Source organism: Tympanuchus pallidicinctus, unplaced genomic scaffold (genome assembly GCF_026119805.1).
Source record: "Tympanuchus pallidicinctus isolate F22 unplaced genomic scaffold, pur_lepc_1.0 scaffold6, whole genome shotgun sequence".
Taxonomy (NCBI): domain Eukaryota; kingdom Metazoa; phylum Chordata; class Aves; order Galliformes; family Phasianidae; genus Tympanuchus; species Tympanuchus pallidicinctus.
The window spans coordinates 42343808-42360893 of record NW_026294780.1 but is presented as its reverse complement, the minus strand read 5'-3'; the positions used below and the strand labels follow the sequence as shown (position 1 = coordinate 42360893).

General features: G+C 39.3%; 1 protein-coding gene across 9 annotated transcripts in view; it reads left to right on the top strand.

The window, feature by feature from the left end:
* Positions 1 to 17086, top strand: part of ENOX1 (ecto-NOX disulfide-thiol exchanger 1) — a 365454-nt gene that overhangs the window by 268953 nt on the left and 79415 nt on the right. For all 9 annotated transcript variants that reach the window (XM_052664577.1, XM_052664568.1, XM_052664573.1 and 6 more), the window contains 2 exons: positions 3029 to 3262; positions 14978 to 15190. In XM_052664577.1, coding sequence (XP_052520537.1) covers positions 3029 to 3262; positions 14978 to 15190 — 447 coding nt within the window. The remainder of the gene's footprint in view (positions 1 to 3028; positions 3263 to 14977; positions 15191 to 17086) is intronic.

Genomic DNA, 17086 nt, shown 5'->3' with positions numbered 1-17086 from the left:
ATGTCTTTATCTCTGGGGAGAAAAACACAAAATTGTCCCCTTGTTAGCTCAGATCTCTGGGCTGAAAGGCCACTCACATTCTATTCTTCTGTTTTGTCTCGCTGGATATATGATATCTGCAATTCTGTCTTGTGACTAAAACTACATGTAGCCTTTTGGATAAAAGGTAGTGTGCTCTCCTATGAGTAGAAGAAAGTGGAGCAAAGCAGAGGAGACTTTATATTGGTTGCATCTCTTCACCCAAAGCTTGTAAACCTTGGAAACCACATCTGGTCTGATCCATGGAAGTTTTTTTTCACCTTCTGGCTTTGAGGGACCTCTGAGACACTTAGCGTGAGCTTTCCATCTGGTATTCTTGCAGGAAAATGAAAGGTATACCTCCTCCTAACTGACAGGCTACTTAACTCCACAAGAGGTTTGAAAGGAAAACGTCAAGCAAAAAGCACCCAGATTGTTTGTTTTGGAAGGTGAATGGAGTTAAATCCACCCAATTGATCACAAGTTGTGTTCTTCAGAGGTCAGTACAGGGGCCGGCCCTGTTTAATATCTTTACTGATCGTTTGGACAAGGGGATTGAGTAAGTTTGCAGATAACACCGAGCTGAGGGGAAGGCCCAACAGAGAAATCTGGATGAGCTGGATCAATGGGCTGAGGCCAATTGTATCAGGTTTAAAAAGACCAAGTGGTAGGTCCTGCACTTTAGTCACAACAACCCCATGCATTGCTGCAGGCTTAGGGCATAGGGGCTGGAAAACTGCATAAAGGAAAGGGGCCTGAGGGTGTTAGCTGACAGCCAGCTGAACATGAGCCAGCAGTGTGCTCAGATCTTCAAGAAGGCCAATGACATTGTAGCTTGTATCAGAGAAAAAGCAGTCAGCAGCAAAAGGGAGGTGATCATCCCTCTGTAGTCGGCACTGGTGAGGCTACACCTTGAGTGCTGTGTTCTGCTTTGGGCCCGTCACTACAAGAAAGACACTGAGGCTCTGGAGTGTGTCCAGAGAAGTGCAGATAAGCTGTAAACGGCCTGCAGCACAAGTCTTATGGAGAGTGACTGAGGGAAATGGAGAAGTGGAAGCCCAGGGGACCTTATCTCTTTCTACAACTTCGTGAATAGAGGTTGTGGTGATGTGGACGTCGGTCTCTTCTCCTGTACAACTGTGATAGAACTAGAGGTAATGGCCTCAGGTTGTGACAGGGGAGATTCAAGTTGGATATTACGAAAAAATTTCTTCTCAGAAAGAGTGATGAGGTATTGGAATAGGCTGCTCAGGGAAGTGGTAGAGTCACCATCCCTGGAAATGTCAAAGAAACATGTAGATGTAGCACTGAGGGACATGATTTTATGGGCACATGGATGATGAGTTGACAGTTGGGCTACTTGTTCTTAGTGATCTTTTCCAACCTTCATGATTCTTTGATTCTATGATCACTATGTGTGTGGTATTTAATGTTTGACATCGTCTCATGTGTGGTGTAGTATAGCCAGTCTCTTCATACATCAAGATGTTTTTACAGCAGTAAAACTGAGTATGCTTAGATATGCCTTCTTGCTAAAATGCTCCCAACCTACTACTTAACTTTGCTGTCCCTGGAGAAAATTGAAGACTGAGTTTTAACTTTAGTGATAAGGTGCTGAAGCTCTTCAAACCACAGCCAAACCACATGACTGAAAGGTAGGTTCTTTTGGATTACTGATCAGAAATGGCAAACTTCTTTTTTCCTGCCATTTTGAAGAGGAGGCTCCTGTCCCTGGGGCTGTTTCACGGTAGTTATAGTAGTGTTTCTGAAGAGCCTTGTTATGTGTCATTTCTGCCCAGAGTTCATACCTACAGCATCCCATGGTATGAGAAGTCACAGCTGGACTGTTCTGTTACTGCAGTTATGGCAGCATGTTGATAGGAAGAAATTTGAGCTAGGCCTTTGCAGACTGATTAATTTTACCTGCAGCTGGAGATCTGTTTACAGCTTTCTGCTTTGTGCTCTCTCACATCTTCCCTGAATCAGCATTTTAAAAGTCAGAGAAACTGCTCTGTAACTATCTTTCAACCATGGAAATAAAACTTGAAAAAAGATTGGTGCCCAGCATATGTTCTTCCACAGGATGGCCATGAAAGGCTCCTTTTATAGCTTTGGTGTGATTTGTTCATCTTCTGAATGCAGCCAAGGATTTCAGTTCAGAGCAGAGCCCTGTTGCGCTGTTGTACAGCCCCTGACTTAAACAAAGCCATTGCAGTCTGCTAACTTTAGCATATGATAAATGGATCGAATTATGAATATGTAGGTCTCTAAAAATGAGATGTGATAGGTTATTTGTGCTGAAAGAGGTCTTGCAAATGTCTGATAAATCTTTCCATGGTCTTAGAATTGGTTTAAAGAATGCTCAACTTAATGTTTTTATATTATTATTGGCTTTATATCAGATTAATTTGTAGGTGGTTTATGTTTGCTGCCAGATTATGAGGCGTTAGCAATTAGGAAGCTTCGAAAGATCTAGCATCAACACAGGTATGACATCACCTTCTTTGTGGCTCAGCAATTTAGGTAATGCAATTTTCTCATTCAGCTATGGTTATGATGCTATAAATTTCAGCCTTTTCCCACACATCCCATTCCACTGGTGGGCTGGACAACAGCACAAAACTGTTCATGGTCTGAACAGCAGCAGGGGAAGAACTTTACATTCAAACCAGAGTAGATGCTTTTTTAGTGGTGGTACCCTTTCCTTTAATAAATGTTAGGAGTATCAGTTGGAAAAATGATATATATGGAAAGGCTCAGGAGCAGGAATGTAGATTCTGTATGGTTTTTTTTCAGATCATCTATTATGTTGATAGGTGATGCAGAAAACTGCAGTGAAAAAAAAAGTGGATGAGTGTTTATCTTCCTGTGAAAGTGCAATGATCGATAGGTACAGTGTGGATAAGTGGGAGCATGTGATTGTATATTTCAACTGTACTTGAAGTGGAAAAAAAAGAAAAAAAACGAGCAAAGAAGTCGTGCAACAGTTAGTTCTGCTTGTTGATTTCAGGTTACCGCATGAGATTAGGATCTAGCACAGACAAAAAGGATTCAGGCCGCCTTCATGTTGATTTTGCTCAGGCAAGAGATGACTTTTATGAATGGGAATGCAAACAAAGAATGCTGGCCCGAGAAGAACGCCACAGACGTAAAATGGAAGAAGACAGACTGCGCCCTCCTTCTCCTCCAGCAATAATGCATTATTCTGAACACGAAGCTGCTTTGCTGGCTGAAAAATTGAAAGGTAAGCAGCATTTGATACTTTGCAGTGCATTATTCCTTAGGAGCAGGGGCCATCCAGACGTCAGAACATGGGAGATGATTTCTCTCTGATGTATTTCATTACTTGCCCTGTTAACCTTCCCCTAATTCCTCTGCCATTTTTATGCCAGTCATAATGATACTCATCCACCTGCTAGAAATGTAGGGTATCTGTCTATCTAGCTGTGCTTTAACAGATGGAACACAACTTATAGAAAACTACACAGTGCTTTGTTGGTTGGTTTTTTTTTCTGCTCAGTTGATGTCATTGTGTGCTCTGGAAGTGTTCTCATAAGACAACCTGTTACAGACATCTTCCATACTAAGGGCCTGATTCTTAGAATACTTTTATTTCAGCAGTGATATTTTGTTATATTACATGCATGTGACTGTCCAAATTCCTAGTTTTTCAATTGCTCTCGTGAGCTGAATTCTAACACACCCTTCAGATGCAGTGGCACAACTTATCTCTGACACACACCATCCATTCTTTCATTCCCTCTTTAGGGAATTACATGTGTAAGATAATGTATTGTTTTGTTATGTGTTTCCTTGCTTGTTTACTTCTTCTGGGTGCACTCAATGACTTTCTATTTTTCAAAACTGAAGATTGCCACCTTTAAAAGTTAACATACAAATGAAGAAGCAAAGAAGTAAAAATATTCATACCAAAGAAATAATTTAAAAAGTCAAGTAAACAACTCCTTGTACCTCTTAGACTTTGTGTTGGTTTTCATTCAGTGTTTAGCATCTGTGCTTTGCATTCTTTCCCCACGTGGTGGTCAAACACGTTACCTGCTATGTGCCAGCCAAGTCACAAGAAACTGTCATTCTTGCCACTATTTCAGAATTACCCAGATTAGATGTAAGCTATCTAGCTGTCAACATGCTGGTCTGTGTTCTAACTTTGAAACATGTTTGGGAAGCTGCTGGAGAATGGTGCGAAGTTGTTGCGTCCTTGAAGCACGGAGCAGAGATGCACCCTACTGTCTCTTTGAGTACTGCATTAGTCACTGTTACATCAGTTGGTTGCTAGTTTGGATAACTAATATTCTGGATGCATACATGCCTCTATTAAATACCTCTTGAAATAACTGGAAGATTGTTAAAATAATGCAGATAAATTGACAGGCGAAGAGTAAAAGAAGAATGAAGCCCAAGTATAAGATTTTTTTATTTCTTACATAGCTTCCAGTCCAGCTCCTTCAGAGCTTATACAATACAGTAGTTTTAGATTCATCTGTTCCCAGATCTGTTTTCAATAGAATATTTTAGGAGTTCATCTTTTACACGGAAGTTTTTCTTAATGTAGTAAGGCCTAGAGGTTTCCTGAGCTAAGCCAGAAAATGCAAGAAGTCTGGGCAATTTCTTCCGTATGGCTAGCCATTGCTTGGGGTAAGGAAATGTGGATTTCTGCAAGATGTTTGAGATGTCTATATTTAGAAGGGGTTTTCTTTTCAGTCTGGGAAGCTTCCATGCTTAATTAAAACTTATTTCAAGCTTTTTGGGCTTTGGTTCTTTGAAGGACAGTTGACCAGAACAAATAAATACAAGAAATTGAAAATTCAAAATGGTAAGTTTATTTTATATGTATTAAAAAGCATTAAAATCCACCAGAACAATATCTTGCAGTTTTCAGAACTTAGTTAATTAACCATTACCCTTTAGCAAGATTGAGGTAACCAGTTCTGTACCTGTACAGGTTGTTGGGGATGGAAAACGTGAAAACAAACCCTCCGTTCTCAATTGGTTGTCTATTGTACTAGGTTATCTAGGAAGTAAAGATGGGGTCCAGTCATTATACTTCTGAGTCCTACACTCTGCTTAATTTTTCCAATGACATCTTGGCCAGTATCTGTGAGGGTGAGAGTAGGACATTAGGGTCTTCCTTGGGCAACATAGACTCACCATGAGTACTATGTGACACCCTAAAAATAAAGGTACAACTGCACAAAAAATACATCTTTCATTGTGAGAAGGGGCAGTTCCTGTCATCACATATTCAGAATTTATATGTGGACTTCAGTGAAACTAATGGGCGACATATTTATGCATACATACATACATTTGCATATGCACATGTTTGTAAAATTTGGTGTCAGTATATCTGTTCTCTGAGTGACACCATATCTGCATTGCTGCAAAGTCTGAACAATGCATCCTACAGAAGAGGATCAAAATATATCTGTTCTTGACAGGATTTGCCTTGAAAGTGTGGTTGCTGAGTAGATGCCCTGCAGTTGTTTTCTTAAGTCATGACCTCCCCATGATACCTGCCTCAAAAGAGTCCTGAGCTCTGCTGCTGACTCACGAGGTAGAGCTGCAGGTCCTCAAAGTGCTGGTTTCAGCTCCTGCAGTGCCTCCAGAACTTCACCGAGCAACACAAGCTGAAAAGCATGCCAAATAGCTGAACATCTGTCATCCCAAGACACTGCTCTGCAATCACAGATGTAGACAACTTGGTTTGAGTCCAAGGAAGTTTTGTTGTCAAAATAACCTTGGAAATTCTTGATGGCAAAGAAATGTAACAGTGAGCTGAGATGAACTAGACTTATCAGACAGTCTCCCGTTGTAATCTTTAGATATTTATTGGTTCTGTAGCAGAAGTGACAGTATCTTTTTTCACCTTCCACAAACTGCAGAAGCAGACTTAAAGAAGTCATTGTTTTTGCATACCAGACTTGGCTGGAAGTTCTCACCTTAGTATTGCCAGCATATTCCTCTATATTTCATGCGCTAAAGCCACCTGCTATGGCTGTCACTGCCGTGGAGACAAGTGGGTGATAGGGTGGAGAGGGCTCTTTTATGCTCAATGGAAACAGAAGTTCATTATAAAATTTCACCGTTAGTCTCTACAAGCACGAAGCTTCATCTCTACAAGCATGAAGTAGCAGCTGGATTCTCAAACTACACTTCCTGGTGACTGGGACTGGGAGGTGGGATACATCCATTGCATGTGAGGCCATGCACATCTGCAAAAGCCTCAGGGGTTATGACTTACTATCCGCTGTCTGCGGACTATCCCGTATCCCGTATTTGTGGAAAGAACTTGGTTTGAGCACTTGCTTTATTTTTTGTTGGATAAATTGTTGAAACTAATAATAAGGACTGTGAGTCAGTACAATTCATCACCACTTCCCATTTTAAACTGCGTCAGACTGTGATGTTTAATGGCAATATTTTTACTTTTCTGTTTCTTTTTTTTTCTTCGCCTTTCTTTTTTTTTTTTTTTTCTTCTTCCTCCACTAAGGTCTTCAGGGTCCTGCAAATGCAATCCTTCATAACTATTTCCTTGATGGCAGTGCGAACATTTTCTCTGTAGCTTATAGCCAAGAGTATATTCACTTTTCTTTTCTCTAAATGTATACAGTGTTGTTTATTTCCCTATCCACCTATTACATTTTGCCATTGCCACTTTTCACTGTGTGGCAGTGACATATTGCCAGCATTTTGGGGATAGGTCTCATGAATCTGAGCCAGTACCTCTAAAAATTTAGGCCCACACTACTAACTCTCATTGATTAAATGCTTTTTGAGCTGCTCTGCATTGATAATTTGGGAGTTATGTTCTCTGTTGGTCACCGCCAGAGCCAAAAGAGGGAGAAGCCAAGGAGATGATAGTTCATAGAAAGAGGACATTTACTGCATTGGGAAGATGATTTGTCAGAAAATATTTTATTTAAATGTGTTTAATGCACTCCCAGACAATGTTTGCAAGCTTTCTTCATTAGTCACAGCAGATTTAGCACAAGGCAAAAGAAAACTGAAACTGGATTGTCAGAATGAAATGAGCTCCAGCAGTCAGACTAGGTAGGTAACATGAGGAAGCTCCTGTTCGTACCAGGGCTGTGCTTATTAGTTCTAAGTCTATGCCATTTATTTCATGTTCGCAAGCTAGTTAGGAAAATAAAACTGCTATTATTTTGCATGAGAAGTTATTTTTTGCTAGGTTTTGTAGATTTTTTTTTTAACTTTTAAACTAAAATGGACTTGAAGGAGAAAAAAATAAAATAAAATAAAATAAATAAAATAGCACCAATTGTTTAAAATGCAAAGGAAATTTTGACTTTTTCAAAAGGTGCTCTTCAACTTTGCATTTTGAGTTAAATATTCCAAAATATGACATGGGATTGCAAGTAGTTTCAATGGACTATCATATGATTGCCAAGGAATAAGTTAAAAGTAAGCGTAACTCAGACTAATGAAAGTTCTACCTCACTTCCTGAGATCCTCCAGGCTTGGATATAAGTCTGTGTTTCTTTAATGAATTATCTCAAGAATTTCATAATGTGAAGTCTGGTAAACTGAAGTATTTTACAGTGAAATGTGACTGTAAATAGCAATTATCTACCTTTGAAGGCCTTTGAGAACAGTCCTTTCCATGCCAACAAAGCCAGCAAAATATGACGTCTTTTGTTCTTACATTACGAAAATGCAACCCTCTTTTCTCCTGCTTTGTTGCAGCTTTCTTGTTTTCTGCATGTTTCTTATTTTGATTCATGAGTTACACTGTGTTATTACTACACAGTGAGATGTGGCAGTAGATATTTGGGATCAAATTTGTATACTTTCTCATCTGTTTTCCTGGATGCTTCATAAATGGCAGAAGAACGTGTCATCCAGAGCATCACACAACCAGAGACAGGTGAATCTTTCATCTTCAAATGGAATGCTGTGGTTTGGGGAAAAAAAAAAAGTCATTTTTGCTGTGTGCTTATGCCATTTGTGCTTCCATGCCGAGTTTTAAACATTGTGGTATTCTTAATTCGAGCATATCTCAATCATCTTCAGAAATCACTTTTTACCTTTAAAAATATTCCTTCAAAATACTACATCTGTCTTATTTGCTGCATATAGTTAAATAGTTCCACCATCTGATATAGACATCTCTTCATATCTCAATATATATTTTTAAACATTTTGAGAAAAAGAGAAGTACCTGCAAGTCATGTACAGTACTCAGGTATTTACCTCCCTTTTAAGTACACTGTCTCTTTATGAGCACAGGAAAGTTATTCATGTGGATTTCCATTAAAAAAAATATATAATTTGAAAAATTGAGAAGCTGCTGCTTTGCCAGGCACTGTATTATCCCCTGAAGAGAGAACAGATTGGAAATTTAAATAAATAGATGGCAGTTACAGTAGAGTGAACTAACTGGGGATGCATCTTGTGCAAGATTCAGGTAACATCAAGCCTGACAATCTCAGCCCATGCACATCGTTTGAAATATAAACAGCATTTAATTGCTTGGGAAATGGGAGGTTTCCCTGAGAGGAGAACTGTGCTGCTGTCGTTCTCGGGCTCTACTTTAGAGCCAGATTTGGGCAGCGCTACCGACAGTGATTTATCCACAGGGGCAGCTCTCACACAACACCACAGGGTGTAGCTCAGTGCCAGGCGAGTGTGGGGGGAGGCAAAGCTCCTCCTAACAAATCCAACGTGTTCCAGGTTTAATTACTGCTGAAAGGCTATGGGCCTTTTTTTAGCACAATCTTTTTTTTATCGGTGGTATATCAAGGCAGAGACCTACAATAGACACGCTCTGAGCCTTTAGCATCAGATCTGTTTGCGTAGCCTCCTCATTTTTCAGATCATCATCTTCTTCGTCCTTCTTCCATATGCTGCTGACATCTGCTGTGGCACTGTACATCTGGCTCCAAGTGCCTCACGCAGGGGCTGTGAGCACGCATGTTGCAAGGCTGGTTCTCTCTCTGGCAAAAGAGTGAAAGGTGTGTTCAGCTGTCACTGCCCTGATAACCCACTTCCCTGGGCACCTTACTCCATCAGCCCAGAAGAAATGCATTCACTGTTAAGTTTATTACCAAAATCACTCTCCCCCACCTAATCTATATTGTATCAATGCAAATGTTAAGGTTTTTGTACGAACCCACTTGATTAAATGTGCAGCACTGCAAAATTGCTTGAGTTAATTACTATGAACTGGCAAATTGCAGCTTGCTGATCTGAAAGTTTGCAATGTGATTTTTCAGAAGTAGGAAGGAAACTCAGTACCTTCATAATTACTTCTTATTGGCAATAATGGCATCTGCAGGATAAAATAATGGATCACTGTGTCTCATGCAAAACCCACCTATGGAAGAATCTTCTCTGAATTTGGAAGAAGGAATTTGATGATGCAGGGGCAAGTGATTTTTATTTTTTTTTTAAGATATCTTTTAGTAAATGTATATTTTTGTCAATTTAGCTAGTCATGTATTATATAACAGCAAGTGTTTCTCAGGAAAAGCATACAGTTAAGGCTATTTAAGATATAGTAAGGTGGATGATTAATCTTTCTTTAAAATAACCCTTCAGCAGTAAGAATTTGTATTCCCAGATTCTCACTTATTATACAGTGCCATTGGGTTAAAAATGTTATTAATCTCAAAAGTACCAGACTGATATGTGTGGTGCATGACACAGTTATATAAAGTATTTGAGCAGGGAAGAAAAAAAAAAAATAAAGAAAGTGAGGTAGCAGACTGGAGAGTTGTGTTTCTAGGTCAGTGCAGGAGAAGCTTTTAAGCCAAGAGAAAAATAAGTTGGCGCTGTGGCTGAAAAGCACGTTGCTCCTGCTGTACAGAGGATCTGGTTGGACTTGCTGATGAATGGCTTTACTGCACCTTTTCTCTGACCTGATTCACCCACTTCAGCCACCCACTGGGATTTACTGTTTTTTCTATTTTGAATTCATCACTTGCCATTGAGAAGTCTTAGTTATAGGCCAACAAAAGAAGTCAGACTAGCCTTGGTCAGACATCTTCCCATGCAGTTATATGGAGTGAAGGAGTCTCCTGGCTCGCCTCTGTCCAATTTGTGATAGCAGGACTGGGCTCAGTTTGAAATTCTGGTAGTGGGCTGTGATGAGATGGGCAGCTCCAGGATGGGAACATATCCAGATGTAAAGTTCTCAGAACAGGAGAGACACGGACCTGTTGGAGTGCATCAAGAGAAGGGCCACCAAAATAATCCAAGGGATGAAACACCACTCCTATGAGGACAGGCTGAGAGAGCTGAGGCTGTTCAGCCTGGAGAAGAGAAGGCTCTGGGGAGACCTGAGAGCAGCTTTTCAGTATCTAAAGGAGGGCTGTAAGAAAGAAAGGGACAGACTTTTTAGCAGGGCTGTTGTAATAGGACAGGGCAAAATTGTTTCAGATTAAAAAAAGGGAGATTTAGACTGTGTATAAGGAAAAAGCTTTTTATGGAAAAGGTGATGAGGCACTGGCACAGGTTGCCCAGGAAGGTGGTAGATGCCCTCACTGTCTCTGGAAACACCAAAGGTCAGGCTGGATGGGGCTCTGAGAAACCTGATTTAGCTGTAGGTGTCTCTGTTCATTGCAGGGGAGTTGGATTAGAGGACTTTTAAAAGTCTCTTCCAACTCAAAAGATTCTGTGGTACTAACAAAGCTAAAAGAAATTGAAGCCCTAGTGTTTGGCGTTGCCCTAAGTAAAAATTCAGCGTATAATGTCACTCTCAAAGTTCAAAAACATAAAGCTGGATATATTTGAGATATATTTATGCATGTTAAAATATTAAGATTGGTTGAGTAGTTTCAGAGTGATGAACTAGCCTGTCTATCAGCTAAGGCCTTAGAAACCATAATCTCTGTAGTGAAAGCAACATTATGGATGTGCTCAACATTGAGAGTCACAGCATTTCTGATTACTATGAACTGAGTTCTGCCCTTACACCACGGAAACTCCATAAACTGAGAGTAACATCATTGTTTCCAATGCCTTTTCCCAGTTTGCTATTTGTTAGCAATTCATGTCATAGCTTTTTTCTATAAGGAATTTGATGTCATTTGGTGTTGCTTTCAGGTGGTCAGATTGTGGGCAGAAAAATGCAAAACATTTGTCAATAAATTGTTCCTCTTTATATATAAATATCCCCTATGACAATTTCCCAGACAGCTCTAGGGATGCATTTTCTTCTCTTTATATTGCATTGCATCTAAGTTGTGAGCTAGGATTTAAGTGCCAAATATCTTCAGTTGACATAAGAGGAATTTGAAATATCTTATCTCTAGAGGCATGTGATTGAGTCTAGCAGCACCTGGAAGTCTCTAGTGACAGACACCCAGCCAGCCGTCCTCAGTAGATGGGTATATGAAAAGACACAGCATGCATCACAGCTTACAGTGTAACTCGAAAACCCAACACACGTACACAAATGCTGTGTAGGTGTTCTGCAGCTGCTGTGCTTGTATAATAGTTGGAATTCCTTGGACCAAATGTTGATGACTCTTGCAGAGATGGCTGTATTTGAGCAGGTCACCTCAGGCTCCTTTTGCAGCTGATTGAGGAAAGCATGGACTTTTGGGGCTCAGTTCACCTCACCTTCAAGTAGACAGCTGGAGGAGAACTGACGAAGCATGCCCAAGAAATGTCCATTTATTTCCATTAACTGTGCAAGGAGCCTTGGGCTACAAACTCAGAGGCTGACATGAAGGAGATGGTTTCTACCTTACTTTCTTAAAGCATGCTCTAATTTGGAGGAGAAAAGATTTAAGTGCAAGAAATAATCCACCGTGTACTCATTTTTAAGGAACAATTACATATGAAAATGTCTTACATAAAGGAATTTATTTTAAGAGTATGTTTTTAAACAGTGTATATTTATGTGCATCTTACCTCAAGGGAATAATTTTGAAAAGAATTAGGAGGTTTGTTTTATGTTTTTAATGAATGGCTGCAATCATGACAGTTCATGCTCTGCTTAAATTAGATTCCATTGCTGTATTTCTTCTGCTATTTATCTACTAAATAAAATATAAATGAACAATCCGGTATAAAAATCTGATTTTCCAAGTGAATCTCTGATTGCTCAGAAAGAGTCACCGCATTCTGGATGAAGAAAATTAATTCGCGGTGAGTTACCTTGTGCCAGCCACTGAGCATTTGGGTTTGGAATAGAAAAATACTTCAAACTTCTCTAGTTCTAGAAGATAAAATAAGGAAATTTTGAATCAGTAGAGAGAAGATTTTACTAACTAATGTGCTCCTGTTGTGAATATATTACCCTCTGGCATTTTTTAATGCATCTTCTAATTATGTAATCAATGAAGATTCTGATGTTTACCATTGCTAGTTTTTTATTCCTGATAGTACATAGCCATGAATTAACTGTAACAGGCCCACAGACCTCTGCAGCTCTCTGGCAGAATAGTAAGTTAAAACAGGCTTTCAGCATGTCCTTTTAAATGGGTTGAATCTATCTGACAGACGGATGGCATGTTTAAGAACATCTCTTGTACATACCAACTGTTCCCGATGAAAACAAAACAAAAGGAGTAGTGTTTTCATTTCATGCAGATTCTGAAGCAAAACAACATGAGGCCATGTACTGTGGAGAGATTAAAGTAAGAAAAAGGGAAAATGGCTCTGTGGATCTGATTTTCCTGATGCAGCTCCATGAAGCATTTTTGCCCAGTTGTGCACACTGTTTCATCACTGGTGTACTTCTTCAGAGGTAGTCCCAACTTTGTTGTTTGTGTTTTGACCTAGATAGAACAGGATAATTTATTCATAATGGTACTTTGGTGTTGGGTGATAAATTACACGGAATGAAACAGATAATGACGTCTACAAGAGAAAAGAAGATTTGTGTCATTATTCTCTTCTCACGGCCAGCCACGTCCTCAGTGTTAACATCCTCAGAATGACCTGACTCCACAGATTGTTAGAAATTGCATACTAGCATTCCCCACAGCCCTTACAGGTTATTTTTATTGACTATTGTAATTACAATAAACATTACGTTCTAGGAATGAGTTCTTGGCTATACTGGATCTGTGACATCCAATTCCAATGCATTTCAGCAGGCTGAAGATTTTATCCAAGTTTAAAGATTTTTTGCTTGTTTGTGTGAAGAGGCTTTACACAAGTTTCATTTTTTTTTTTTTTTTTTTTTTGAGGCCTGTATTCAGCTAATTCACTCATCAGGGACTATTAATACATACCTGCCTTGTTTGCAGCCAGAAAAACTAGAAAGTGGAGACTAATGAAAGGGAACAATATGGAAAATAATGATACCTGACTGTCTTTTCCTTCTCACAGACAATTATTTAATGAATGATGATGACGATTAATCACGTTAGCATAAAAAGACATCATGCAGAGATAGGATGTTATGATGCTCTTATTTTGCAGGGTTTTTTTTCAGGCATCTTGAGTGAACATGCCTATCCAGCTGTGGCAAGCAAATCCCATTGCTGTAGCTGAAAGCATGTTTTAGTTAATAAGATGCTAAAGATCAGGCAATGTAAAATCTATTCTTTGCAGAGCTGTGGGCACAGAGCGTGTCACTTGTCCTCTCTGCACTTCAGGCTCCTTGCCTTTTAGGGCAGTGATTGCTGATTGAAAATAAAAGCCCAAATCATCACTTGAGTATTAGTATTTCATTATTCTTTGCACATAGAATGCAGAGTCCTACAATGTTCCACATTTCTGTATCCTCCAACACAAGTCAGTCGGTTTTAATATCTTCCAATTTTCATTTTAAATGTCTTTTGGTAGGTTTTAATATTGTCCAATTTTCATTTTAAATGTCTTTTGGCTGGTCTTACTATCTTCTAGTTTTCATTTTAATTGTCTTTTGGTTATAATCACGCTACTTCTCTATACCATAACAGCATGCTTTTTCTTTCAGAAAAGTATACCTGCCATGTAAAATGCATGAAGAAATCTAAACAGCAAGGACCAGACAAGCTGTTTAAAATGATTTATTGGGAAATTGAAGTTGTATAGAATAAAAATCTATGGAAAAAGCAAGATCAAATTGCACAGAAATGCTTCCACAGGAAGACACTTTGTTGTAATAACATTTTCTTGCAGTTCAGCCTAAATTGAACTTAAAAAGAAATGTGTCTTCTTAACCCCGATGAAGCCGGAAGTGTAATGGATGCCACGTTAAGAGTCTTCTGACAAAGCTGAGAGCACTGTCAGAGGAAATAAGATTACTTGGGGAGAGAGTGCATGAAATCTAACCACTAGGTTTTCTTGATCTTCTTGCAGAGACATATAACTTCATTTACCTGAATGGTAATCCAAAAGAAGTACTCCACGTATGTGTCTGGATTCATTTGGACTGCTTTAAGAAAAATATTTTAAATGAAACACAGACAAACGCAAAATACAAAACAAATACAGACGCATCATCTGTTCAGAGCAGTTCCTTGTAATTAATCAGTGCTTCAAGCAGGAATTGTTCAGATTAGTTATTGTTCATTAATTAAGAATGTGATGTTAGTGAAATCTGTTGACAAAAGTAGGGCTGAACACAGGCTCCCAGACTGAGCGTTTGACCACGCTGATTAATGAGGACAAATTTCATTTCTTCAGTGGATCTGGTAACATAAATGTCTCACTCTACTCTAAGGTCATTTCAAATTGCTGAACAGCTTAAGAGAGCTGTTGCAAAAGAGAGGAGTCAAGCCGTGGAGGGTGGAGGCTGCTTTTTACTGCGAGAAGGCTATTAAAATGAGCAGAAAACAGGTTCTGAAGGCAGATTTCTGGAGCTACATAAGGTAGAGCTTGCTTCCTTCATCTGTTAGAACAAGGGACCCAAAAGTTGCACCAAATGGTGTACCACGAGCATGATTTATAGTGATTTTAATGCAACACAGTGCAGAAAGCATGTCCTTGGCAGGGTATTTATACTTGCAGTTTAAAACCTGTGCTTTTATTGTTCTAGATGATAGCAAGTTTTCAGAGGCCATCACAGTGCTGCTAACCTGGATTGAGCGAGGCGAGGTGAATCGTCGCTCTGCAAACCAGTTCTATTCAATGGTGCAGTCTGCAAACAGCCACGTTCGCCGTCTCATGAATGAAAAGGCCGCTCACGAGCAAGAGATGGAGCAAGCCAAGGAGAGTTTTAAAAATGCCTTAACAGGGATCCTGACTCAATGTAAGTAACTTCTTTTTGTCCAGTGGTGTTGTAGTGATGGTGGTGGTGGTTTGTTTGTTTGTTTGTTTGTTTGCTTGGGGGTAAGTAGTTGCAATGCAGTCATATTCTACTTCATATCCTATTTCATACTCTATGGCAATTTGGAGGAACAAGGACCATTCCTAAGAGCTTATTTCTCAAGGTGAGCAAAGTTTCAGTAGTTCTTTTATTAACAGACAAAAACATGCTCTATGCATAATGTCTACAGTTACGTAGACCTAACACTTCAGGAACAAACCAGACAGAAGCCTCACTGCTCTAAAAAAGACTGTGCCTTTGTGAAGTGATTTGTAACCTATGAGATGCAGCTAGTTAACTAGGCCAGTTACAGAATAGAGGACAATTAGGTTGTATTTTTAGCCTGGGTTTAGGTAAAAGGCAATAGGATTCAGCAACTTTTAGGAATATATTCACAGTGTACCAGGCCACTCCCACAGTAGAAGAATTTGCTGTGCTGCTTCTGGCATCAGGACTACTCAGCTGATACAATGCCAGTATTAATTTGGCAGATAAACGGTCTTAAATATTTAGTGCTGGCAGCTATTTCCTTAGAACAGAAATATAATCAATGAAGTTGCCTTAATGGGATTCCTTCATAAAAAAGCAATCAGGATACTTGCCTAAAAGTGTTCTTCAAAGGGATAGAATAAAAAGAAGAGATAGAAGAAAGAGAAAAAAAGAAAAAAGAAAAAAAAAATTAAAAAAAAAGGCAAGAAAAAGAAATTTAATTGTTGCTGTTTTTAACTTGTCTCTACAATATCTTTGGGTCCATCTCCTTCATCTAACTGCCACATTGTGAAATTACATGATGCTGCTCAAGCAAGAAGCTTAAAGATACTCAAGTGGAGACTGGAACTAGTATGGAAATTAAAAACAAAAACTGAGAGAATTTACCAGATGGAGAACAACACAGTTGAAGCATTGCAATTTCTGAATCTTTCTATAAATACATAAATCTCGTCTTTCTATAAATACAAAAACCCTAAAAGCTTTTCCGCACTATTTTTCTGGTCCCTTGGTTCCCACAGAAGTTATGGCCAAGGGCAGAAGTTTAGATGGTCTTGCCCAAGATTCCTCGATTAGGAAAACCTTTTTTTGCCTAGATGACAGAGAGCGTTGTCTCCCAACCTAAAGAGTTTAGACTCCTGAACTTAGGGAGGAAGAATATGGGACAAAGGCACTTGATTTCTGTGGACATATGTTCAGTGAGTAAATTTTTAAAAACAGCTAATTTGCTCAGTAATCTGCTAGTCAATGTCCTCTATCTCAGCTACTGAAAGACAGTGTGAGGAGGTAAGATACATGCACCATGCATGGCCATGCTGTTCAATTCACATCAGGGCCTCTGCATTTCTGTGTGCAACAGCCAGCCCTAGTATTCAGAAATACCTTCTTTAGCTTGCATTCAAAATAATCCCCCATTGTCAGCAGGCTGAATGTTAGTTAAATCTGTCTAAATTAGCTCGTTTGTCACCAACTGTTGTGGAACATCTGTCACTTGGAAATGGAGATCCCTGTAGTTTCAGGTGGGAGCTTGCAGTTTGGCTATCTGGTTTGTTCCTGTAATGTGCTGAATGTTCAATGTACAGAAACAGAAATAGGTCTGGCTTCAAAACATGATTCTCAGAGTGACGCAGTCATAGCAATGGCCTGGAAGAAGAATTTCTGGCAGATCTGGCCTGTGAGGACAAGGTCAGCAAAAGCACAGGCTCAGAGAAAGGTGTTACATGCCATGGATTTTATAAGAACAAATTTTATGAGCTTTGCAGATGCTTCACATTGGTTATTTTATAAGCATCATAAACATTGGCCATTATTAGCATTAATGTCTTCTCAAAATTCTCTGCAAAGTTGCTA